Source organism: Ciconia boyciana, chromosome 7 (genome assembly GCF_034638445.1).
Source record: "Ciconia boyciana chromosome 7, ASM3463844v1, whole genome shotgun sequence".
Lineage (NCBI taxonomy): Eukaryota > Metazoa > Chordata > Aves > Ciconiiformes > Ciconiidae > Ciconia > Ciconia boyciana.
This window is the reverse complement of record NC_132940.1, coordinates 54,087,929-54,112,737: the sequence shown is the minus strand read 5'-3', so window position 1 is coordinate 54,112,737 and position 24,809 is coordinate 54,087,929. Positions and strand designations below refer to the sequence as shown.

At 44.9% G+C, this 24,809-nt stretch overlaps 1 protein-coding gene across 1 annotated transcript; it reads right to left on the bottom strand.

Moving 5' to 3' along the window:
* Positions 1-1,062: 1,062 nt before the first annotated feature.
* On the bottom strand, positions 1,063-6,044 carry GMNC (geminin coiled-coil domain containing). The gene is made up of 5 exons (XM_072868495.1): positions 5,967-6,044; positions 4,933-5,095; positions 4,735-4,820; positions 3,231-3,347; positions 1,063-1,707 (listed from the first exon to the last, which is right to left on the bottom strand). Exons 1-5 carry the CDS (start codon positions 6,042-6,044, stop codon positions 1,063-1,065), a joined length of 1,089 nt encoding a protein of 362 aa, XP_072724596.1.
* Positions 6,045-24,809: the final 18,765 nt, after the last annotated feature.

The window sequence follows — 24,809 nt, the reverse complement described above, 5'->3', positions numbered from 1 at the left end:
AAAATCTCCAGTTTCACAAGTGCAGCTCTTGATGTTGCGAAAAAGCCCCACTGAAGCCACAGAAATTGCTTATGAAGCCAGGAGTGGCTCCCTTTTATAAGGGCTTCCCACATCAGGCAGGTAAACCTGGAAGAAAATCCATCAAAAGATGAGTTGGATGCTGCAAGCAAGGGGAGGGCATCCTTTGCAGAAGAAAGAAGTGCTCTGAGTGTACATTACCCACAGGTGAGAAAATTTCTGCCACTAACATATTGGGCCAGGGCCTTGGCTGGTGATGGCAGTGTCATTACAGCATCTCCAATTCTAGTTCCTGTTCCAGGGCTCACACTTTTAAAATTCATTTTATCTGATGGATAAAATACCTTTAAAACACAGTGTAGTAAACACGTTAGTCTCTCAAAATCCCCTGAACTTGCTAAATCACTTGTAATTAGGTAGCCTCCAGGCAACAGAAGCAAATCCTGTTTATTTTGAGGCATCGTCAAAGAATATGACAGCACCATGCGACTGCAGGTAGGTCAGCCTAGTGTAGCACATTAACAAATACCCATGGTTGCCTTAATCCAAGGCAATCTGTGTAGCCAAGAGAGACACAAATCACTCAGAAACTGCTGATCCTCAGCCTCCAACCTATGCCTCCTTTGTCATCTGTGGATATCTGTGAGAGAGGTGCTATTTTCAAACTGTATTCCCAAAATGCTTTCCAGTTTGGTGTACATGGGAACGATCATCAAAGCTGAAAGTACTCTGGCCTGGAAACTACCAGTCAACAAGGAATAGCTGATAGTAAAAAAACCATGAAGTGAGTAAAAGCAGGTATCTCAACACAGGCACAAGAGAGGTGGATCCAATTTGTACATCTGGCCTGGAGCAGATAATTGTCCAAGTGCCATCTGGAACCACACCTGTGAAAATCTGGGAGGGAAGGAGGAGTGGGTAGGTGACAGAGTAGCATTTAACAGAGCCTGGAAGGGCTCATTTTTGATGCCTAAACCTGTCTCAAGCACAAGATGAAATGTCTGTCTCCTACATCCCCTATAGCTGACCCTCGATGCAGGTGCATTATTCAGCCTGCTTGGGCACCCAGGTGAATCTCCATCCTCCATCATCATCCCTGCGCACGAAGGCTTGTCCTTGGTGGAAGGTGTGTGTTCTCACATTGCGGTGAGGACTTAGAGATGTTGTGAAGGCCACTTCTGTTTTGTTGGGTGACAAATCGCCAGTCAAATATGGCAACCCATAGGCTGGGAGGGAGGAAACACTTGGCACTGATGTGGAGACACATGCTGCTGAAGAAAACTGAGGAAGGAAGGGAGAGTCCTCACTGCATGGATGGGTACTGTTGTTAGCTGGAGGCATGTGGCTGCAGCTATACGCTGCTGCCGCTCCTTCACTGTGGTCATGGTCTATTGTTTCACCAGGGCTCAGGCAGTATGTGTCTTTTCCAGGGTCTGAGGACAGGGCACTGTAGTTAGCTGAAGTTTCATCAATGGTGTTGACATCTTTTAATCCTAAAGTCTGCAAGACCCAGCTGTCCACAGCAGGGCTGGCTTGTTCTTCACAGGCAGTGAATTCATTAAAGAGGTTCCTTCTAGCTTTGGAAGCATGGGGAGTTTCTTGAGGAACAAAGCAGTGGTCCTCTTTTAATCTCCTCTTGGTGCTTTTGAGAATAGCACAGGTTTTTTGGCTGTGGCAGGATAGCAGTTTCTATTAAAAAAAATGAGGTGGAGAGAGAAGATTAAAATCTGAATTTCTAGTTACCTGGAAGCAACACATTTCTGATCTCAGATTTTAGATGGGCAAGATGGTTACTACTGTCCTTATAAAAAATACTTTTTCTTCCACCCTGTGCTTAAACATATGGATATGCTTAACTATTTTATGTCTTTACAGTTTCTGCAACAACCCAGTCCCTGAAAGAGAAGAATTTGACAATGTCAATAAAGCTTGTGCTTTGATCGCATTCTCACTCAGTATGGCGTGAAATGAGAGCTCCCACCTGGCTATATGGCACTCCTCTGTGCTGATGCTGCCAGCAGCATTTGGCAGGTGAGTGGGGTATGGGGGGGAATGTGGCAGCCTGACAAAGAGGGAGGATCCAAAGGTAAGTCATACTGGGGCAGGTGTGATCCTGGCCAGGGAGAGCTCAAAGCAGCAGACTGAGTGGCTTTGGGCTCATTAATCCACCTTAGTTGCCATTATTCCAGGACAAGGACCCTTCAGGCATCCAGGGATGGTCAAAGAAAGGCAGGAATAACAAGGAAGCTCCCCACCACATCATGAATTCACTGCTCAGCCACCTCTCGTGGCAGTTTCACACTGGACTCTCCTCCATGTGACACAGATGGGTGACCACGTCTCCCTGCTGTGCCCATTGAAGGAGATCTTTTCTACTGGCAGGAGCCAGGTCTTGGCATGGGAGGGGTGATATGCCACGCTGCCAGCTTGGAATAGAATGTAAAAGGAAAGTCTGCTATTTTTTACAGGCCTTTTTACCTCATATCCAATCCACACAGCTGAGCAAATAATTAATAGTTTGGTTTCATGGGCAAGTCTGGAATAGTAAAGAATGTCTTTAAGTCGACAAGAAACAGTTATCTTTATTTTGGAAGAGAAACAGGGAATCAAAATATTTAATTAAAGAAAACCCTTCATATTTAGTTTTAAAAATTTTCATCCAATCTGAAGTGTTTAATTTTGTATTTCACCTTTAAAAAACCCCACAACTTTTAATTAATAAATTTGAAAATATTAGAAGATCAGTATTCTAATGTAAATGAATAAAACATACTATTGGAAGATGACAAAACAAAACATAAAACAGAAGGCACCCAAAACATTAAAAAAAAGGAAAAAAATTATCCTTATCAAAAGGGGTAACGGACAAAACAGACACATTCAAGAAATATGTTTGAATTTGAACATATTTCACTGAAAAAAGCTTTAGATGGAATAATTTTACCTTGCTTATAAACTTAACTTACTTATAAACTAAACTTAATTATGCCATGGGCTATACTGTCTACACAGTCGGAACCTGACAGGATGTCATTCCCGGGGGAAACTGTCACCTTAGACCCATGACCAGCAATTTGGCAACTCTGTGAAGTTAAATAGATCTCACACTGCAGGTTGTCTACACTGTTAGACTTTCCACATATTTTAATTGCATGTACCTATTCAACCTGTTTCTTCTGCACACATCTATACAACAGGTTTGAACACAATACCTTGGCTTTTTCTTCTAAACACTTAATCAGGGCAGAATTCAAGTATTGTCGGAGGTTATTATTTTCTTCATGTAACCTAGCAAGTTCCTCTTCCTTCTGAAGCAAAGTATCTTGAAGCTGTGGAATAAAGGTATTGATGAATAGATGTTGACTCTGTAACTTAATAGCAATTGCCCTATGGTACAGGCTGCTTGGATTTGATGATCTGGGTGTTTGCTTTGTGAACTCAACCTACCCCCTCCACCCCCCCAGCCTCTTGTCTCTGTAAATCTAAGTGGCACGACTGTTCAGTTTTCACTTTTGACTTCCTTTATTCTTTAGTGAGTGTTTGAGAAGATTACTCTCAAAAAAACTGTAACTGTGGAATAATAAGAGGAAAGAATTACAGGTAGCCCTGTGAACAGCCAGAAACAGTCATGGGCATGACAGCAGCTGCCAGATCTCCTCCTGAGCAGCAGTAAGCATCCCTTTGCACCCCTCTCATTCCCATTTATAGTTGGCTGGTGGGGAAAAGGAGAAGAAGGAGCTGCAGAGTAACAATTTATGGGGGTAGAGTGCAGAAGGAAGATGCAGCTGCTGTTCTTTACGATACAGTAGTACTCAGTGATCCCTTCAATCCTGGACCCTACTGTGCCAGTCCCAGTACATATAGAGAGCTGAGATAATCCCTGGTCCCAAGAGCTGAACAGGTATGTTTTGATTTGCAGATGCCTAACTTTTTCATGGGAAGTCTATGTATTTGCAGAGAGATTTTTGCCTCCTGATCCATAGCTCTGGAGACTCCTTTAGGAGGACAAAGGATGTTCTGCAAAGGAGCCTGGGCATCTGCTGATCGCAGGCTGAAAAGCACAGATTTAAATGATTGAGGTAGAGCCAAAGAAAGAATTACACCGATGTCTGGAACTAGGGTTTGATTCCAGGGACCTTGAAGTTAGTAAATGAATTTCCATCAACTTCACTGTGTCAAAATATCATTCCAAGTATTCAGTCAGAGTGATCTGTCTGGGGCTCCTTCATCTAGGACTGTTCGGAGTTTCTCCTGCCCCTTGGTGGGATTTACGAAAAAGGAAAGAAGAGAGAAAATAAAGTAACAAGGAAATGCTTCATGGTCAAAATGGTTGATCTTCCATATAAGTAGGTAATTCTGGTGGACTCAGGAGGACACACACTATGTATTTTTAGTCAAGGGCCTGAGGGACTTCCTGGTCATGTCCCTGGTCTTCTCTAGCACCAAGGCAGCAGGTGCGATATGCTGCAAGAGGGGAGAGATGAATAGGGAACCCCACAACAGTTGTTCCAGCTTCACGGGACAACATGGGGGAGACAAATACTTCAAGCAAGGAACAAAACCCACCCAAATAAATCTGTTTGCCACCATTTCCCACATCCGTGCCAGTGCGAGGGAGACGTACCATCAGCGAACACAGAAGGTGTGATACATGATACAAAGTTCAGGAACCTCGGCGGGAGAAACCGAGGTTGCTGGGGGGCGCGGAGCCTTTACCTGCTTGTTTCTGTAGAGCTGGGAGGACAGCTGGTCTCCCCGCCACGCTGCGTCCTGGGCACCGAGCTGCGGGGTGCAGAACTGGCCTGGGGGGAGCAGACCCGAGGGGTTAGCCTGCTCCCACTTCCTCGCCCAGCCCGGCTGCGGCACCCGGCCGGGCCCCCTCCCCACCCCCGGCGGCGGCGGGAGCGCACTTACCCGGCGGCCGAGCCTCCCGCCGGCCCTGGCTGTGCTGCGGCGGCGGCTCCGCGGCGCAGACGGCCGTCCAAGTCTCCTTGGAAACCCCGGCGGGGGCGGACCAGGGGCAGGCGCAGCCCGGGCCCCCGGCGAAGTCCGGCTCCGGGCACGGCCGGCCGGTGCTCTGCGGAGGCAAGGGGCTGTGGCAATGGGGCGCTCGGCGGATGGTGTGTGTGTGTGTGTCCCCCGCCCCTCCCAGCCCCCGGGCTGCGGCGGGCCTCGAGGGGAGGCTGTGTCAGCCCTGCTCCGGCCCCGCCGCAGCCCGGCGAGAAGCATCCCAGCGCTGCGGGCTGGTCCCTGCTCCGCGGGGAAGCGCTCCCCTCCCGCCCCTGCCCCGGCCGGGGTTTGCTCGGGTACCTGTCGCCGGGGAGCCCCGCAGCCTCGGCCGCCCCTGCCAGGCGCCGCCTGCCCCCGCGGGAGCTCCCAGCCCTGACCCGGCTGCCCGCTCCCCTCCCACCTCCCCGGGTGGCACCGCACCGCCCTGCTACCTCCGCTGAGCACTGGGCAGTGCCGCCCCTGCCGCAGCACCCCCGCAGCAGAGGGGCTGCGAGCAGAGGTATGCCAGGAAGGTGGCTGAGTTTCCTGCAATCCCGTGGGAAATACTAGGGTCCTGAGTGGGTTGAAGGTGAAGGGAGGATCCAGGCTGTCTTTGGCCAGTCCGTTCCTCCCACCTTGGGGGCTTGATTCAGCTCTAAAGCAGCACCAAGCCAGCAGAGTCACCTCCAGGCTGCTCGCACTCTTTTCTGCCCCTGCAGTTCTGCAGGAGTCCCAACCGCACAGTAGCAAAGCCTGAGGTTGTCTCTGGATTCACCCCTTTTCCCTCCTCCAAATAAGCCCCATCTGCAGCAGCTCTAAATCTCTGCAAGGCAACGGCAGAGCTTGGAGCCTCAAGCAGGGAATCCGCTCACCCATGGGAAGCACAGCAGCAGAGACTGCTCTTGCAGGTAGAGGAGAGCCCTCTTCCTTCCCCATCTTAAAGAGGGCACAAAACCTACTGCAAGCCCCCAAGGCAAAGAGACCAGCTTCTCCTTTTCTGCCTCCAGGTCCAGAGAAATGCAAAGAGCACTTACCATGTTAGTAGCAGAATGAAATGCAGGTCTTGGGAGCACGTTTCTGTTAAAGCCCCAGCGAGGTTTAAATGGCTCTGAAGGAGGGGGAGAGGGGGGAGACCGGGGAGGCGAGTTTAATCTAAAGGAGCTCCCGGTGACGCCTCAGAGCTCTCCTGAAACCCAGCAATCTGATTTGGTGTAAAGCTGTCAAACTTGTGACGTGAATAAACAGCAAACTTGCTGAAATCAAAGTCATTCTGGCCCCACAAATCAACACAAGGAAGGAGGGAAAAGAAAAGAAGGAGAGAGAGGGGAAAAAAAAAAAGCCTCCACACACTTCAGGACAGCACTGAACTGATGTGTCAGAGTTTCACTCCAGGAAATGAGCAGGGATCCAGGGAAGCATCCCACATGTTCAGAGCAGGGCTGCTGGTGTTGCTGGTGAGTTTTTTGTTTTGTTTTGTTTTCAAGCCTCGTTTGCAGTTGTAAAATCCAGCAGGAAGGAGCAAGTTTGTCCAACATGCCTGGCTGAGGGAGTGGGTTTTCCACAGCTTCCCAGGGGTGTGTAGAAGCAAATATGATTCAGGGCACTTCTGTGGACAGTTCTGAGGAAGAAAGTGCAGGTTTCAGAACAACACAGTCTGCAGTGATAAGCTCCTGCAAATGTCTCACTTTAATTGGGAATTAGTTTCCTGTCAAGCCCCAGGCTTCCAGGAGAAGATCTTCGGATATAAATGCGTTGTGAGTGGTGTAAGATTTACTATCATACAGGGTAATGTTGCAAAAGCCATACACAGGTGTGTGAAAGACAGGCATTGTCTGCATATAGCCACTTCTAATTCACATCAGATTTCCACAGCAGTTAAAACCCACGGATAGGCTTGAGTTTTTCCCAGGAAAAAAAAAAAATCAAAGCAAACAACTCTTCACTGAGGGTCTGTCTTTGAATAGTGTAGGGGACGGTGGAAATAAAGCTAATAGCAGAGCAGTTGTTCAGTCAGGATCCTGCCTCCTGCCATGGCAAGGGCTATTCAGGGAGGTAACCCGACCTCCCTGCGGACACAATCTGCAGCCAGACAAGGGTGAGGCCGGGCCAAAGGCAGGCCAGGCTGGCATATGGGATGGTCTTTCATTTCTCCCCTGGAGGATGCTTGGTGCTGTTACCCCATTAGCAAGGCTCAGGGACAATACAAACCAAGAGGGCCATTTGCCTCCCATTCTTTTATTACTGGCATGTTTTCCTAGGTTGCTGCCCAAGGTAAACTGGCAGCTATGCCAAATTAAATCACTGCTATCTCCCACCTTGATTACATTTTTTCCAACAGAGGTATTTTATAAAGGGCTCACGTTCCAAATCCATACTGCACCCAGCCTTGGGTCACCCTTTAGTGTTCCTAGACCCCAGCTCTGCACAGTACATCTGATAACTGCTGTGATAACCCACACTCTTTAGGTGCCAACCCCTCTTCTGCATGGCTGCATGGAGTCAGGGGGACATCTGTTGACTAACAAGAAAACACAAGCTCTATGAAACACTTCCAACGAGCTCCAAGGCCCAGCACAGCCCTCCTTGGTTTGGTTTAGTCCCTTCACCCTTTAGCGGGCTGCCTCAGGGTGCTTCCTGGGGTGCTGTGGCAGGGGTGGCTCCCTCACCCCAGGCACTCACCCCAGGCAAGGTCTGCCACCCTGGGGCCTGGCGGGTGAGTAACACGCCGGGAAAGGGCGCGGGGGAGGCGAGTAAAGCCGAGACAGGCCGCAGCCCCGAGGCCGCCAGCACCTGGCAGGGGAGGCTCTGGGCCAGGCAGGCGGCCGGGCGGCGAGGCAGGCAACCCCGGAGCAGGCTGGAGGAGCCCTCAGGGCCCGGAGCAACCCCGTGCGAGGCGCAAGGGCTCCACAGAGCCTGCCCAGCCCCAGCAGCCCCTCCGGATGCCGCGGCCTCGGCCTCAGGCAGCCCGAGACAGCGGCCATCTTGGGGCTGCCTCAGAGGCGCGGGAGCGCCGGGCCCGGCCATTGGGGGAGGCGAGCGGCCTCGGCGACGTCATCACCCCGCGCCCGCACCGGCCGTAGGGGGAGAAATGGTGGCTGCGGGGGGGTAGCTTCGTCCCTTCCTCCTTCGTGCTTGGGCCGAGGCTGCTCTTTCCCGGCCACATGGCCTCGCTGCTGGCGTCTCCAGGCAGCCTGGGGTGGTGCCTGCCTGGCCCTGGGTGGGGTGGAGGCAGATGCAGATGCAGATGCAGAGGAGCCTGGAGTGGGGAGGCCTGGTGGGTGAAGGGAAGGGATCCTGTGTGCAGGGGTGCTGGGCTGCCCCTTGTAGTCCCTCTGGTCACCTCATAGCTCACCCCTCAGGGGACGGAGGGCAGCCACGGAGGGAGGAGAGTTGAGTGTCTAAAAGCACATCTAGGGAGGGACAATAAGTGGGCAAGGCTTCCCACTTTGTGTGGATGTGGGTATGGGGAGAAGCATTGCAGGCTCATGGCTGCTCCTAGACAGGGCCCTTTGCCTGGTGCAATGCTGGTGGCTCTGGCTCTGCTTCCTCTTGGCAGAGCTCTGTATGCTCAGGCATGCTATTTGCCTCTGAGAAGTGGTGGGAGGAGTATGAGCACACTCTTGGAGTGAAAAGCAGGTATGAAGAAAAACCATGGTCACTCCATTGTTGCTTCCGCAGAGCTGGTATTGTGTTTGTTTGGGTTTTTGACAGTGCTTTGCTTTCTGAGTTCAAGGAATTCATGCCAACTCACAGTACCGCTGTTTCTATGCTGGGGAGTGAAAGATGGTACATGGGTAAAAGACCACCAAATTACAGCCCAAGAGCCTTGTAGGTTTGGGGAGATAACTTTTTGGTGACTTCCTGTCAAGGAAAGACAAATGCGGTTGGTGTAAGAGAGAAAGCACTAATTTTGCGAAGTCATACGTGGATGTCACACATGATGATAGAAGAGCTTCAAGTCACGGTAGCGATTACACATTGAAGTGTAGTGTAAAAACAAAACCAAGTAACAACCATTTGCTATTTTTTTTCCTGTTCATTTGAGGCAGCCCCTCTCAGAGCTCTTACTGCTTGTTGTAGTTAATGATGTGCTTCTTTAACTGGAAATAAAGTTCAGGGATGCAATGTTTATCAAGACTACAGTATTGCTTCAGTGGAGATAGGATTTCACTTTGAGTGTCATAGCGGCTCTTTTCTGAGGTTTAAGAACACACTAACATGTATTGTGGTGTGTTAATTCCCATATGTTCTTTGTACCTGTAATTTCTTCTGTAATTTCTGATTTTTCTTGTTTAAATGACAGTGATGAAGCTAATCCTTCAGTTTAAAAAAAAAAACCCAATAAAAAAAAATCCAACAAACTTGGATTTTTCTGGTTTAACTAATTTTTATGTAGAAATGGCCCTAAAATTGCATTTGGACTATTGTGAACTGGCTCTTGGAAGAGATGGTACACAGAAGAAAAATAGTAATATTTACCAATAGTTTAATTAAACTTTTATACTGGACTTACTACAGTGTGTATTACTTTTCGTGCTAACACCTGCACAGGTATCCAGACCCACCCCAAATCCTCTTCACTTATTCTGCCATATTGCTGCTACAGTGCTTCTTACCCCTCTTAAGAATGGTTAGTATATCAGTGGCAAAATAGAGGCTCACTTAATAATTCCAGATATTAACCTATAGTCAGGTACACACAGGTATCTGGCACTTGCATGAATCTCTCATGATATTTGTGAACTAAAGGTGTGATTAGTTAAGACTGATGAGACTAATTTGCAAGAATGCTTCTGAATGGAAATTTATGCAGATACAGGTTCTGGTTGTTCTCTGATCAGTCTTCCTCCTTGAACGCAGGACTAAGAGGCACTTCCCAAATCCGGTCCCCTGCTGTTGAGACATTCTTAAACTTTTCAATCTCCCTCTTAAAACTAATTAGGTTATTTTCCTTATGTTATTCCCACTGTGAGGCTACACCGTACTCTGAGCTCTGATGGCTAGACACTTTCTAGTTTCCAGTCTGAATGTATTCATAGCAGGTATAATCCCTTTTGTCCTTGTGCCAAACTCTTGCTTTAGTTCAGGCACTTCTTCTCCCTCTGTAGTGTTTAGCCTTGATGTCTTTGCAGAGCGTTGTCACATACTGTCTTTTCCGTTGCTTTTTAGGTCAAATAAGGCAGGTTCTTTTACAATTTTCCCTTAACATAAACACCACAGGAACCCATCTCAGAGAATATCCCGTCTGACATTAACCTGTTTTTCAGATGGATGACCAAAATGACTCAGTCTGCTGTGTAATGCACTGATGTTTTAGAGAAAAGCATTGGCAAATCTTTCTCTCTTTTATCTCTTCCTGGTACGTTTTAGGGTGATGTTTACCTTTTCCATCACTCTGTCACACCAGTTCCTAGTTTTGAAATCATTGTCAGCTGGCAGTAAATACACCTGTGGACTTCATTTGCGGTAAAATGCAGTTAGTCAAACTGAGTGTTCAGTGCTGTTGGGCTCTAGCTCTCCTGTACTGATATTGTTTAGTATGGTGGAGTTTCACAAGTATTTAGGAGCAAACTAATTCAAAAGATGAGTTCAAGATGGAAAAGCTGTAATAGACCTTTCTGGGTTTTCTTGCAGTTTCTCCCAGCATGAGTGGCGAGTCAATAGCTAGAGGCTATCCTACCTGGGTACAATTCTCATGGTGGCTTTGATGCTTTCTTCTGGTTTGAAATGAAGGCACACAGTGCATTTAGGTATATGTGATTTTGTTTCTGTGTTTTCTGGTACACATTGGATGCGATTTATCCCTGATAGATCCCTAGAAGGGAATTTGGTATTACTAGTGCTTAATTGTCTGTGTTCAGAAAAGGGTTGTTTTTTTCAAGGAAATAAGTTGTATTTTAGTAGCAGTGTGGAAAAGGATAACGTTTTATAGTGATCTAGAAATTTAATTTGAGTAATGGATGTTATCTGATGGATTTGTATGTGTGTGGTACTATGTAGGCTCAAACTAAATAATGAAAATCCAAATGAATATCTGTAACATTTGGTTAATCTTGAATTGCTTTGAAACTACTTATGGACTTTTAGAAAGTGTCTTAAGGTGCTCAAGGTGCTGAGAAGTTATATTCCTCCAGATTTGCGGTCATCTTCGACATTTATCCTCTGGGTAGCAACTGTGCAAGGAACTCATTATCTCTCTATGCAGACATTAAGATTTTGAAGGGATATTTTTTATTGGACATGATTAATTTTGAACTGGAAAATCACATTACAATCATATCATATTTTCTTGTAAAAATGGAGTTTCATAAGTTCACAGCCATGCTTCGGGTTTATCTGAAAAGGTTGGAGTATTTATATGTAGGTAGTGACCCTTTTACATATAGAATATCCTTGCAGATGAAATATGTAAACAGTATGTTTGAATAATGTGTGGCGTGTGTGTGTGCCATGTGTTCTGTGTACAAGTGTTTACACATTTGTTACCACCCCTGTTCTGTTAACAGCTAATCTTGGTCCTCTCCTGTGGACATAACCATTGTTTCACAAGAGACAGAAGATCCCTGCTTCGAAGAGAGATCTGTTATGTAAAGCACAGGTAACTAATCATGAAGATCTAGGACTAGCAGGGACTTCTGGGTCATCTTGTCCCATCTGCTGCTTCAGTTAGGCAGTCGTTTCATAAAACTTCAATGCCAGCCCTCCGATGCTTTCTCTGTGACACTGCTTCTTACTCCTTGGCTATTCAAAATGTTACTCTAATTTCTGATCTAAATTTATTCATGGAGGTTTGCGGCTTTTGTGCCATTTTTGGACTTTAGCTTTTTCTTTTTCGTCCTGTGTGCTTGCCATTTTGATGTGCTTATAAACAATAATCTTTGCTGGTTTTGTCTGGTTTTGTGTAATCGTTTTTCTGTTTTCCTGACCATCTGACAAGCACTTAACACAACTCTAGTAGACAGACCTTGTCTTTTGTTAGTGTGGTTGACCATTCATTTTTTCACACTCCTCTAGATTGCAGTTCATTACAGCCCCAGGTACAGAAATGAGGAATCATCTCCTGAAATGGAAAGACAAATGGAAAAAGTGCTGGTTTTATGTAGCGCAGAGTGCGTTTATAAAATTCACTACTACAGAATGTCATTGAGAGTGAGAGCATTGTGGCATTAAAATAAATAGAATAATGCTTTTTTATCATTCTTGAGTTTTCTTTTGAATGTTTTCATTAATTCTACTGGGTGTATGGATGTTCTGAATGAAGAGGACACTAATTGCACTGGTTTAGTGTCCTATGGGCATGTTATCTCCGAACGCATCCCAGTCCCTATGTATTGCTTATGTCTTGCCCTTTCCTTTTGAATGGCTGGAATTGTATCGTAAAAGCTGAGGTCCTAAAGAGATACAGATCTCATGTCTGGCTTTTGGCAAGCTGATGGGTTCTCCTGAAAAATACAGGTGGGAATCTGTTACTGTTGCCAATCTGATTGGTGTATGGCAGAGAAATATGTTCTGCTCCTGGGTCTGATGTTATACAGTTTTATAGCAGCACTCATTCTGAGGTTTCAGACCTCACGTTTGTTCAGACCTGCACATTTACTGTATAGACCCAAGCCAGTCTCTGCGTCTTTGTGTTTCAGTTCCTCATCTATCAATCAGGAGTGGTGTGGCTGCTTAGATTTTACATTTGTGTAATCAAAAATGTAGTCACATAGCCCCTGGCCAAATGAGTCCCCTTTGTTCTTGGCTGTGACCACTGGGCTCCACAAGAGCAATATTAGTTGTGAACAGAAAACTTTTCATAAGTTTTGGGGGCTAATTGGATGGGATTTTTAACATAAACCTTGATGTGCTTTTGGAACTGAAGCCTGTTCTTGGTCTGGCATCAGCAACACGCTACTTCCGCGTTGATGTTCCTGCATCCAGAGGTTACCACTGAACTGAGTTGCCATGCTGCAGCTAAGTAACCTTTTCATCACAGAAGAGTGATTCAGTGGTGTAAACAAATGCACTGAGGTAGTCCCATGGTTAAATGACAGATAATAGAAACAGTTTCTCTTGACTATGAGTGGTGATCATCATGGTTTGGGGGAAATTGCTGAGTCTATGATAGAAAGACTGCTGTGCTGAAAAGCCATGATTTTCTCCATGGTGTTTTCTATTGAAGTCAAACTATTTTGCAGGGAGACCTGCCAGAAAAGCTTAGTTCACGGGTTTCATCCAAATTGGGATGAATTTTCATGGGACCAGATGTGGAGCTGAATGGGGCCCTGTGTCTCATCAGGCACTGATGCAGGCATCTGCCTGCTTCATAACCTGGCCTGTGAGGTCCTCCAATGTGCACCGTGCTGCCAATACCTATGTACTGGGCTTCACCTATTTAATAGTGCTTTTCCTCTTGGCTGGTGCTCAGGAGTTGGCAGTCTGGCTCCCCTCCATCTCTCCTTGGGCGTAGAGCTGGGCACTTTCCATTCTTGGCTGGCAGTTGGGAGGTTTGGCAGAGATCTCTGATCTGAGTAAATATATGTGAGGGCATCTCTTCATTGCAGAGCTGTATGGCATTGCCTTCCCTAATCAATAATGAAATAAAGATCCCAGGATGTGTGGAAATGTGTCGGGGGTCAGAAGGTGAAGGATGTTGTTGTCATGAGCTGAGAAAGATGTCAGGGTTTTTGTGCACACTATTAAAAGGCTGAGTTAAAACAGTAAGTCACTAGGGAGATATTCTACTAAAACAGCTCTGGCTGTATACATAAAATCTCCAGCTCCTAGTCCGTGCAGGTAGTGTTCGATGAACTGGTGATGAAAAGGAATTAGTTGGCTGGTAATTCATCTAAAAGATTGGCAGAGGATTTTACAGGCTTACACCAGAGCTGGCTGGAGACAATAATCTCTTTTCTTGAAGAATGCTGAGGTCCTGACGCCCAGCTCGTTGGAATGAAACCTGAATGCTTTTTAATTCTCTGTGAGAGATTTTTTTTCCCTCTTTGGTTTTTGTTTTTAGGAAGGAACAAAATGTTTCATTGTGATTTTGTCAATGATTTTGATATAATGGATTAAAAGAGTAAATGTCTTCCAAATACCAAAGCCTTTTAAAAGAAGAATTCCATTCAAAATACATCAGAGCTGTTTTCTCCCCTGAATTTTTGCTGAAATTTCATTTTAAGCAAAAGTTTACACACTTCAATGGCAGCATGGGTTCCCTTGCAGCAACGATGTGCGGTGGAGAATAACTGCGAACAGGATTTTTTTTTTTTTTCCGAGTTGTACTTTATGCTATCCTGGAGGTGAAAGGGGTGGGGGGGAGGTTTGCATCCACTTGGCAGCCTTGTACTGTGCCAAAGCAATGTAAAAAGGCTTCAGAGTGAATAAGAAACAAGAGAAATCTTTGGTATTTAACTGCCTCTGGATGAGAGAGCAGGATTCATCGATGCCTTACTGTAATTTTACACTTGTGCAATCCCATTGCAAACTGTAATAGTACAGCAGGGAAAGAAAGAAGAGGTTAGTACAGCGCAACAGAGCAGGCTTTGGAGAGGAGGCTTTTTCTCTTGGCTCTAGGTTCTTGTGTCCTAGTGTCCTGATGTGACTGAAAGGAACCGATACTTAAATGGCAGCTGTTGAGCTGCCCAGAAGTTCCAGTGGGTTCTGTTTCATCTTTCTTTTCTCGTCAGACAGAAATGAGACCCCTTGCCATCCACACATTCCTCCAATGACTGGTCTGTCATCTGTGGCTAGCACTGAAGCTTAGCAGCCTCCTGACATGCATGTTGGGACCCTCATTGGCTCAGGTCAATGTTCACTGACTTCCCTTTTAGAGGTGGAAAATGTACCATTGTTTGAAAAGCCGCAGGTTCATCTGAAGTGAACTAATTTAATCTCAGATGCTACTATTAGGTGTTGGATGTTGTTTTGTGATTCCTCAAATTTGAAGGGAGTTTGTATTTAGTGATAGGGCTTAGACTTATCTGTAATCTCCAGCACCCAGGAGACAGCAGTCTACAAGGAAGAGTCTGGCGAAGCACACCTGGTGCATCAAGCATAAAGGAGCTGTGGCCCCGTGGAACAAAATACTTCACCAGGAACCTGAAAGGCTCTACAGTGCTCATTTCTGGGTTGGCTACTGGCTTGCAAGGTGGCCTTCAACAATTCACTTTTATCTCTTTGTATATCAAATTTGTGATGAGGAAGATACTATGTTAGATGTTCTGACTGAGGAATAGCCCTCAGTGCTATACCAGTAAGTGCTGGTATTTTTATTTTCAAGACTAACACTGTATATAGACTTTATTCTTTCAAAGATGTGGTTTGGTACTGTGAATTAGGAGGGATAGCTTATTGCTGAAAATGTTTTGGTTTTCATGCATTCCTGGAAGTCGGTGTGTTTTCTAGAAACGTGCAGCAGGTGGACACTAGAGGGCTTGCTAACATCCCTCCCTCTGGTCCCACCCATGCAGATCGAGAAGGTTGTTCAGCGAAGTAGATCAGGGAGCCTTCACTCGCGTTCTCACAATCGTGTTTTACGTTTTGAGAGGAGGAACTGAGTAATGAAGAGGTGTAAGGCTCTGCTCTCCCTCCATCTCAGATAGCGCTGTGTAAGAAAATTCTGATATTTCCAAATACTAAAGCTGGGAAAAGATTAATTTGTGTTTGGGACAGCCTGGGAGCAGCAGGCAATCATCTTTCATTTATTCACTGAGCACAGTTTTTCACCAGATTATTTTCATTAATAAGTTCAGGTTCATAGTTGTTTGGGTTTTGTTCCCCCCCACGCCCCCCCAGCTTATATTCTTTCACCAGCATTTTCCAAATCCAAAAGAATTGGTTAATTTTGTCTAATGATGTAAATCTGGGTATTGGCCCTCACTGGAGTCATGTTGCTGTGAGCCTGTTTTTTGAATCAAAACGAAAAAAGCTTTTTTTTGATACTAAAATCGGTATTGTCTGTGTAAAGAGTTAAATAACATAAATCATACTCCCTGAGTCTTGAGACAAACTATAGAATAATATTATTTTTTTACATTTTTGCCTCTTATTGTTAGAATTATCAAAGTTTGAATTTTAAAGAGTTGGGGTTTTTTTTGCATCTCTGAGACCTTTTAAGGTGACATTCGTAGGTAATTGTGTATATATAGTCCTAGAAACTTGAGCCGTAAGACAACTCTTTAATATCCTGGAATATCTCTACTATAGGGAAAAAAACCACATAGCATGGAGGTAGCAGACCTGTGTACTCAGATTCTGCAGACTTGATTTCTAAAATTAGGCTCTTAAGGATATATTTTGATAATGATTAAAGATCTAGTAACTTCCTTTCAGTCATGTTCTGAAAAAAACTTCATGAAAGTCTGTTTCTGCATTTCACTGAACTGTCTTCTGAAGCTACTAGCAGTTACTATTAAAGACTTCATCTGACAGTTCATTTATAAATGGCATTGAAAAAATAAAGGAATAGACTGATAGAGTTAGATTTTTGTGGTTTTATATCAGGATCTCAGCTTCCATTTAAACATCATTTTCTTAGGGTCTGCAATTAGTGATTACTTTCTTTGTGAGTGTGGTGTTAATATTGCCCATATACAGCTGCTGTATTAATATATTCGTTTGGCCATGTTACCCCGATATACCTGCTGAGCTATCATTCAAACTGAGCAGGATGGAGATGCCAAGCTGTCCTTTCCTGAAAGGAGTTCATCAGTGGTCAGGTGCTCTTGAGATACCAGCATCCATATTTCTACATGCTTTTCAAACTCTGTGGAATAGATGAACTTCATTTTTCTCTATGGAAGAATAAAGTTGTGTTTATCACTGAAGAGCAACCAGACAGGAAAGCGGAACATCTGTGGCTGAATTGTGCATGTGTATAAGCTGAATGAAATTTCTTGAGCATGGGAGTTTGGCTATGATAATCGGGTGTAACATCTTTCTTGGCTGTTGTTTCTGTTTGGGGTTTTGCTTTGTTTTGTTTTCCCGGAAAGGGTGAGGGGCCTTTCACAAGACTACTTAATGTGGAACAAGAAGATCAAGGAACTCCATTAAAATCAACAGTGTCTCTTTTATCTTCTTGGGGTTTTTTGAAGTCTGATTTTTAATTGTGTCCATGTTTTTAAAACTCAACCTTTCTCAGAAAAATGTTCTGTTTGATTTGAATTCAGGTATGTCACTGGCGGAAGAGATTGTGTTAGAGACAGAATCAGTGGTGGTGAGGTGGCAATGGGAAGCAGTGAGGAAAAAATTCTGAAATAACTGGTTTCCTCTTTCTTGGACTGAACTGGAAATTTCACTTAATAGATTTGACAAATGATCTCTAAAATTTAGAAGCATTCTGCTAAAATTATGTAGGAGACATGCATAGGTTTGGGGTTTTTTTGGCTTTTTTAATGCATCAAAATGAAGTAGAAGAGCCTCCTCGTAAAGAGGGCATACTCAAACAAGACCAGGGCTTAAACCTATCAGTCAAAGCACCTATCTGGGAGAGAGGGACTGGGCTCTCATTTCTGCACTAACAGCAGTTCATGGGTTTTATCCAGTAAATGTTTACTGTGAAATCGAAACAGTGCTTGAAGCAGGACACAAGAGTTATCTTTTTTTTTTTTTTCCTGGGAGTTGTATCCTCACCACTGGGCTATGAAGTTATTCTTGCTTTCTTTTTGCTGTAATGAATGTTGAATTCCTTTCTCCATGTCCTCTGCAAGAGATTTGAGGCATGCCCATGGCTTTGCAGCTAGGAGCACTCCTGAAGCCTGAAAAGGTGGTTGTGGAGTTGAGCCTTTCCAACACTTCAGAAGTACTGGCTGGACTTGTCATCACATCCTGCATACAGTCTTCTCTGGGGTTCCCTGAGCCTCAGTTGCCCCTCAGGGATGATTGACTGATTTGATTTCATAGGATTTGTGCATGCACGTACACAGTGGAGAAGTGAACAGACAAATGTAAGCAGCTCCATTGCAGAGGAGGAGGCAAAGTGCCTCCTCAGTGATGGAGAGCAGGCTGAAAAGAAGAGAGAAGCCTGCTAGCAGGAGCAGCCAGTTTCTCCTGCAAAGGAGACTGGAGGGGACAGGGCAACAGCAGATTTTCTCAGAGGAGGGAGCAGTTATGGGAGGCAGCAAGAAAGCAGGTGGGATAAGCACAGCAGTGAAGCAGCCTGGGAAGACTGCTGAAGGGGCAGGGCTGGCAGAAACGAGAGGCTGGTGCAGAAAGAGCAGAAACAGGGGAAAGGAATTCTTTCACAGCTGCATCTTCACAGGCTCCATCAGCCCTGGGAGGACACTAGCACTTCCTCCACCTTACAGCAAAAACTTTTCTGCATCTGTAACCAAATCAAAGTTGCCAATCGGAGCACTGCAAACCCAGACTTTGTTTCAGTTAAACCTCCAGGCAGGTGGAATGATTGCAGTAGCAGTTAACTACAAGCATTTCAGCATTTAGTTGTGGGTGATATTCAGGTTGCCTGAGTAACTCTGTAGTCCGTGGAGGTGCGAGGACCTTAGGATAGGCAGGCTCTGGATTCAAGTGTTGTGGATCACTTTCTAGAAGTCCCCAGCACTCTCCACTGCCTCGCTTAATACCAGGCAGTGTGACTATTGCCATGTGCTTTCCCAAATCAGGGGGAATATCTGATCTCAATCTGGTATCAACAAACTGAAAACACAAGAACTTTTTTAGTGTGACATACCTAGGTCTGGACCTATTCTAACTTGCTCTTTTAACTCATGTTTAAACAAACAAACAAAAACACACACACAAAAAAACCCAATTTTTTTTTTTTGGTTTGTGGTTTTGTGGTTATTGTGTTTGGTTTTAGTGTGTGTGTGTTTTTTGTTGTTTTTTTTTTATTTTTTAATAACTGCATCTCCTGAGGTTCAGAGTGGAGCGGTGAGCACAGATGACCACCATGTACTCTGCTGGAGATTGGGTTGTTCACAAGATATACCTGAGTCACGCCACTATTTGCTCAAGTACGCAGTTGAATGCAGTGCTACGTGCAGCATGCTCACCTTGAGATGGTGTTTCCAGCCAGCCTATCTCACCCTGGTGCTGTTAGCTCTTGCTCCGCTTTACCCACTGTCTAGGCTGTTACTTACAATATGTTTGACTGGTTTAAAAACAATTATATCACTGGGTCCCTTCTTCAGCATCTAACAAGAAACCTTTGACCATAGCGCTGGGGAATAAGAGACAGAATGTCTTTGAAAGTTGATGTGCTGCCAACAACCAGCCTTACAGCAATGGGTTAAGCGGGGCCATCCCTGTAGACTGTCACTCACCAGACTTTTTTTTTAGTTGACCTGCTAGGATTTTTCCCTCTCCTCCCACCCCTTCCTCTTCTCTTCTCTTTCTTTCTCTTTATTCTTTTTCTCAAGTCTCTTTTGATTTCATGCTGGCTTTTTAAATTGAGGATAAAGTTAATTCACTGCACAATGCCGCAGCTGGAATGAAATACGGCCAGTCGCCCGTGTGGAGGGGAGGGCTCCATGCTGGCTGGGGGTGGCTCGTTGCATCTCCTAAGGCCACTGCGGGCTGTCACTGATTTATTGATAGTGCCTCTAGCGACAAAGCAAGAAGTTAACTAATTACGAACATATGGTTCAGCTCATGCTTGACTCAGCAGCCACCTTGTTAGCCTGGAGCTGCCTAGGTGTTCAGAAGCAGGAGAAGAGGAAAGTTTTGGGTGGAAGGTGTGGTCCAAAGTCCCACTGACAAGCCAGAGGGAGACTTGATTGATCCTAATCTATTCTTTTTGTTAGAAGGTAGCATGCTGCTGTCAGGAACAGCTTGGCAATAACAGATTTGTGGCCTCTAAGTCCTTGTGGTTATAGTCAGCACGCGACACTCGGTCGGCTCCTTGCATGCTCTGTACTTAATTGGTCTCAATGGTGGGGTCTGAAATGAGACGGTAGTTCAAGGTGCAACACATGCTATACCTGAAATTGCAGCCTGTGAGCTGCCGCACAGATGTCAGCTTTTTACCAGTGGGCTTACCACTGGGGACCCGGAGGGTCTATACAGAAAGGGACAAGGGACGTCTGAGAGGACCCTGCAGATTTTCAGTGCTTAATATGGAATTAATTAGAGGAAAATTTAGAGAGTGAGTGTTACTGGTAGAGGAACAAGGAGGGAGACACACAGAACTTGTTAGGAAGTTTGTCAAGGTGGATTGCAATTTCGTCTGCATTGAGTGGTCAGCATGCATAGTCTGGACACAGGAGACTATTTAATGGGGATTGATACCAGCTAAAGGGGGGGGAGGAGGGTGTCTCTCTCTGTCCATCTGTTGGTCTTTCACAAGTGAATTGGGCTATGCCACAGGATTCAAACCAGTGTAGCTAGAGGCTATTTTTTTCATGGGCATACATGGTCTCCAGGAAGAGTGGTCTTATTGCTGTCCGGACTTTTAAAACAATTTTAGGGTTCTTATAGTTTGCTTAACTGGAAATGCCGAGCATAGAAAGGTAACAATTTTAGTAATAGGCAGCAGAAAGAACTCCAGGGATGAATGATTTGACGCAGCCAACAAACAGGTTATTTTATGACTATCTAGACAAAGCAAAAGTGGGCAGAGAAGGCTGTCTGTATACTGGGATGCATTAGCAAGGTCACAGTCAGCAGGTTGAGGGAGACGGTTAGTGACCTCTACTAGGCACTGGTGAAGCTGCATCTGAAGTACTGCATCTGGTTTTGGTCTTCACAGTGCAAGAAAGTTGTGACAAACAGGAGGGTCACTAAGCTGGTCAGGAGGCTGGAGCACACAAGAGCGAGGGAGCTGGGTTTGCTTAGCTTGGAGAAGAGGACTAAGGGAGTCTGATGGCAGTCTTCCACTGCCATGGGGGAGTATAGAGAAGACAGAGGCCAACTGTTCTCAGACGTGCACAGTGAAAGGACTTGGAGTGGTCAAAAGCTGGGACAAGTTATATTCCAACTAGATATGAGGGGAGCGGGGAAAAAAAAAAGAAAAAAGAAAACAAAACTGATTCCATTAAAGGCTATGGAATTGCCGTTCGTGGAGGTTTTCATAACTTGCCTGGGCCAGGTCCTGGGCAGCATGATCTAAATTTGAAAAGGACTCTTAACTTTTCTGGGACCAGGCTGCAGCTGGAACACAGCCCAGGGCCTGGGACAGTGACATGGCTCACATTGTCATGCACTGCTGTGTTGGCTGGCTCATGGCTCTGGTGTCATACCATGATGCACATGACAATTATCATTGTTGCTTCTATAATGTAATGAGTTAGAACAGTTAATTAGTGGGTAAAGTCTAACAGTTTGGAATATAATTCACCCAGATACAGCAATAGCTTTTCTTACCAGAGGCTGTGCTTAGCTGAGGTTAGCTGGTTAGAGCAGAAATGACTTTTGAGGCTAAATAAGTGCCTGTCCCTCAGCTATTTCTTATCACTTCCTGTGTGAGGATGCTGCAGCTGCAGGTGAGTCGGGGACCAGAATGTGAGAGGCCCCCGTGAGACCTCGCACTGCTGCTGAAGGTGGTTTGAGCTCACCTGGCTGACTGCACTGCTGCAGGTTGGAAGCGCTGATGTAACTTGTGCTACAGATTCGGGGTATTGAGATGTTAATCTCTAGTTAACAGCCATGTAGAGGAGGTGGAGGGATAAATTCGCAGGCTACTAAAGCTGCTCTTACGGTGGATTTCTGACCAAAGCCTCACTTTGTGTTTGCCTGTGGGGACCTTCTCTGGCTCAAAGCTTTGCCTGCTATAGCAGGCAAATAGGAATAGTTACTTCTTATCGAGATCCCTATGTCACCATCTCTGTTGTGATATATACATGAGACAAAGAACTGAGAGTAAATGTTCAGGCTTAAATTCTCAATAAATTCTCATTTGTACCACCCTGTTAGAGTGAGAGAGAGATCTGAAGGAAGCGGCACTTAAGCCCAGCATAACACCTTATAAACGTGTCTGCATGGTGCAAAGCAGCTTTGGAGGAAATAAGAAAAAGGATTTGGTGCTTCCCTGTTTCTCTTGGGATCCATCTCTGCTCCGTTCTTTACCCAGCGAAGCAGCATGTGACAGTGGAGACCTTGTCAAGCCAGTGTCATCATTCTTCACTGCGAAAAACAGCCACTGCTTTGGTTTGTGGCAAGTGCAGGTTATTTCAAAAGATGAGACCATGTTCATGAAAATTCAAAGGAATCAAGCTCAGATTTGAAAGTGTCTGGATGAGTCAGTGGTTTTGTACCTAACTTGGAAAGGGAGCTGGGGGTGAAGATTAGTATTTAGATCATGATCCAAAAATCCTGTAAATACTCAGGAACATGTGAATTTGAAGTCCAATTTCAGACTTGCTGCCAGGGAGATCTCCTGGCTGCCAAGTTAGGAGGAGCTTTCTGACTTCAGTTTGAAGTTGTTGCTCTAGGGCAGGCCTGTATCTGAGTAGGAATCGTTATTTGGTTTAGCTGGTGCCAAATGGAAATTGGGTAGCAGTGATCATAGTTTTCTGGGCACCTTATTTTCTCTGGAGTTGGCCGAAAGGGGAAAAAAAAAATCTAAGCAGAACCCCTAGTGCCAACAAATGAGACCAGCACATACAGATCAAAGGCAGAGACACTCTGTAGTGAGTCCTGCTAAGTGAAAACCTGTGTTCTCTGCAAGTAACACCGTGTTCCTGCTTGAGCGTGTGGGGGACTTGAAGCTTCTTTACTACATGAGTTAATAAAATGGCTATTATCCTGGTGCAGATGTTGCCACAAACGTTGCTACACCTGTAATTTTATACTCAAAAGCCTGTTTCTTTGTCCAAGTGAGCTTTACATCACTATGGACAAACTCTTTAGGTGCGTTCCCATACAGAATTCGACGATATTTCCCCGTCTGCTAATTTCCTTTGGCTTCCCAGCTGAAACCCGGATCCGTGTCATGAAGTTCCTGTTTCGATACCAATTGCTGCTCCCTTTCCCGCCAAACGCAGATGTAGCCATTAGGATGACTTGCATCCTGCTGCAAGCAATATGTCCGATCTTTACCCTACAAAGGTATTGTTTAAAGGGCTCTGAAGATTTTGAACAAACTGGCCTGGCAGGGGGACTTTCAACTTCCCCTCCCTTATGGGCGCAACAGCCTGTGTTTGTAAACAGAGCCTTAGAGGAGTAGTGGGAGCCACTAGAGGACTGTCAGCTAGTTAATTGGATGTCAGCTCCCTGCCGGGGATGGAGGCTAATGAGTCGTCCTGCATAAAGAGAATGGCCCTGAGAGAAAGGCAAAGAATTGGACAGCAATAATCACATCTACAGAGAAGCCCAGAGCCCGCCTGTTGGGATAAAGGCAGAGCAGCATTTGGGGACAGAGGGCTTCACTGTTTGGATTTTGTTAAACAGAGATTAAGCAGGTTTTTGTAAAGTTGAGATATTATTACTGGTGCGTGTGTTTAAACGTGCTCATATGCATCTGCAATGGTCTAGTATACAATATAAACACTTTCAGTCCATATATTTTGATTGCCTTTATTCTCTGAAGCATACATAATCATCTTTTAAAAGTAAAGAAATCAAAATTATATGTTAATGGAGAGTTTAATGCAGGAAATGGCAAAAAGGAATAATAAAATGAACATTGCAATCACTACTTCAAGTTAGGAACTTCTTTCTTGTGAAAAGGTAAGTCAAAGATTAAGTCCTTTTTGCTGAAAACTGTCTTCTAAAATGGGGATTTTTTTCATTGAGAACCTAATGTTAAAAAAAAGTGACATTTTTTGGAAGTTAGCATTTTATACATAAGTTCATTTTATTTCAAAGAACATTTTGATTGAAAATATTTATCAGTGTAGTTACATGAATAAATAGAGGGATTTTTATTTATATCTTTTTCAAGAGGGGAAACACGAATGAGAGAAAGATTGGATATTGGCATTAAGTTGTATAATAAGAGTGTATGTTACCATTTAAAACTATTTTTGCCAAAGGAAAAGCTAATAAGAGAGAAATAGTCAGACACACAAAGAAAGGTAATATAAAGGTTAAAAGAATCCTAGAAAATATGTCTATAAGAAGTCCGGGGAAGTCCTTAGGCCTGTCTGTATGCCCTAAAATGAGCTGCTCTTTACCTAAGCTGTGCCTGATGTGTGTTTGCCTAGCCAGCTCTTAAAAAGATGGAAGATCCCTTGCCAACCAATTCCAGCATGCCACTGTTCTTACCTGCAGAGATTTTTCTTGATGTTTAATTTAAACCATCCTTGTTGCAATTTAAGTCCGTTGCTTCATGTCCTGTGCTCCTTGAACATAAAATTAATTCCCTTTCCTCCTTCAGCAACCTTTTCCATATTTGATACCTTCCTTAAATCTTCTTCATAGCAAACACCACATTATTTTCTTCTCATTTCATGGTCTTGAAAGAAGAAGATCACTGATCTTTCTAGTGTCTCCTCATAAGACTTTCTCTGTTTGCTATTTAGTATTTCCTGAACAACCAAGAGAACGGGGTGGGGGGTGGGCGGGGAGGGTAAAACAGGACCTGCTGCGAAAAGAATTTGCTAGCCAGGAGAACTTTTGTAGGTAGGTGCTACCTGCTAATTGGAGTGCCAGGGAAGTGGAGATGGTGCTGGATACAGCCAAGGCATAACTGTCATGCTAAAATTTCAACACGCTCAGTTCTCTGTGGCCCACCCTCGTCTTGTCCTCTATAGCACATAAGTAGTGTGCACCCTGATCCTATTATAACTCATGGCAATAGCACCAGGAAGACCTGTATGCCTCAGTGCTCTTAAGTAATTCAAAAATGGCAATTCATATGGGCTGACAGCCAACTGTGTAAACGAGGTATTGGCTTCTCTCCAGATTTATGCAACATGCTGGAT

Bases quoted from the DNA above. Each gene is read 5' to 3' on its own strand.
- GMNC (XM_072868495.1), bottom strand. From the start codon at position 6,044: ATGGTAAGTGCTCTTTGCATTTCTCTGGACCTGGAGGCAGAAAAGGAG. The intron at 4,821-4,932 runs GTAAGTGCGCTC...TGCTCCCCCCAG, and splicing joins GCGGGAGGCTCGGCCGCCGG to GCCAGTTCTGCACCCCGCAG. The intron at 1,708-3,230 runs GTATTGTGTTCA...TTTTTTTAATAG, and splicing joins GTTTAGAAGAAAAAGCCAAG to AAACTGCTATCCTGCCACAG.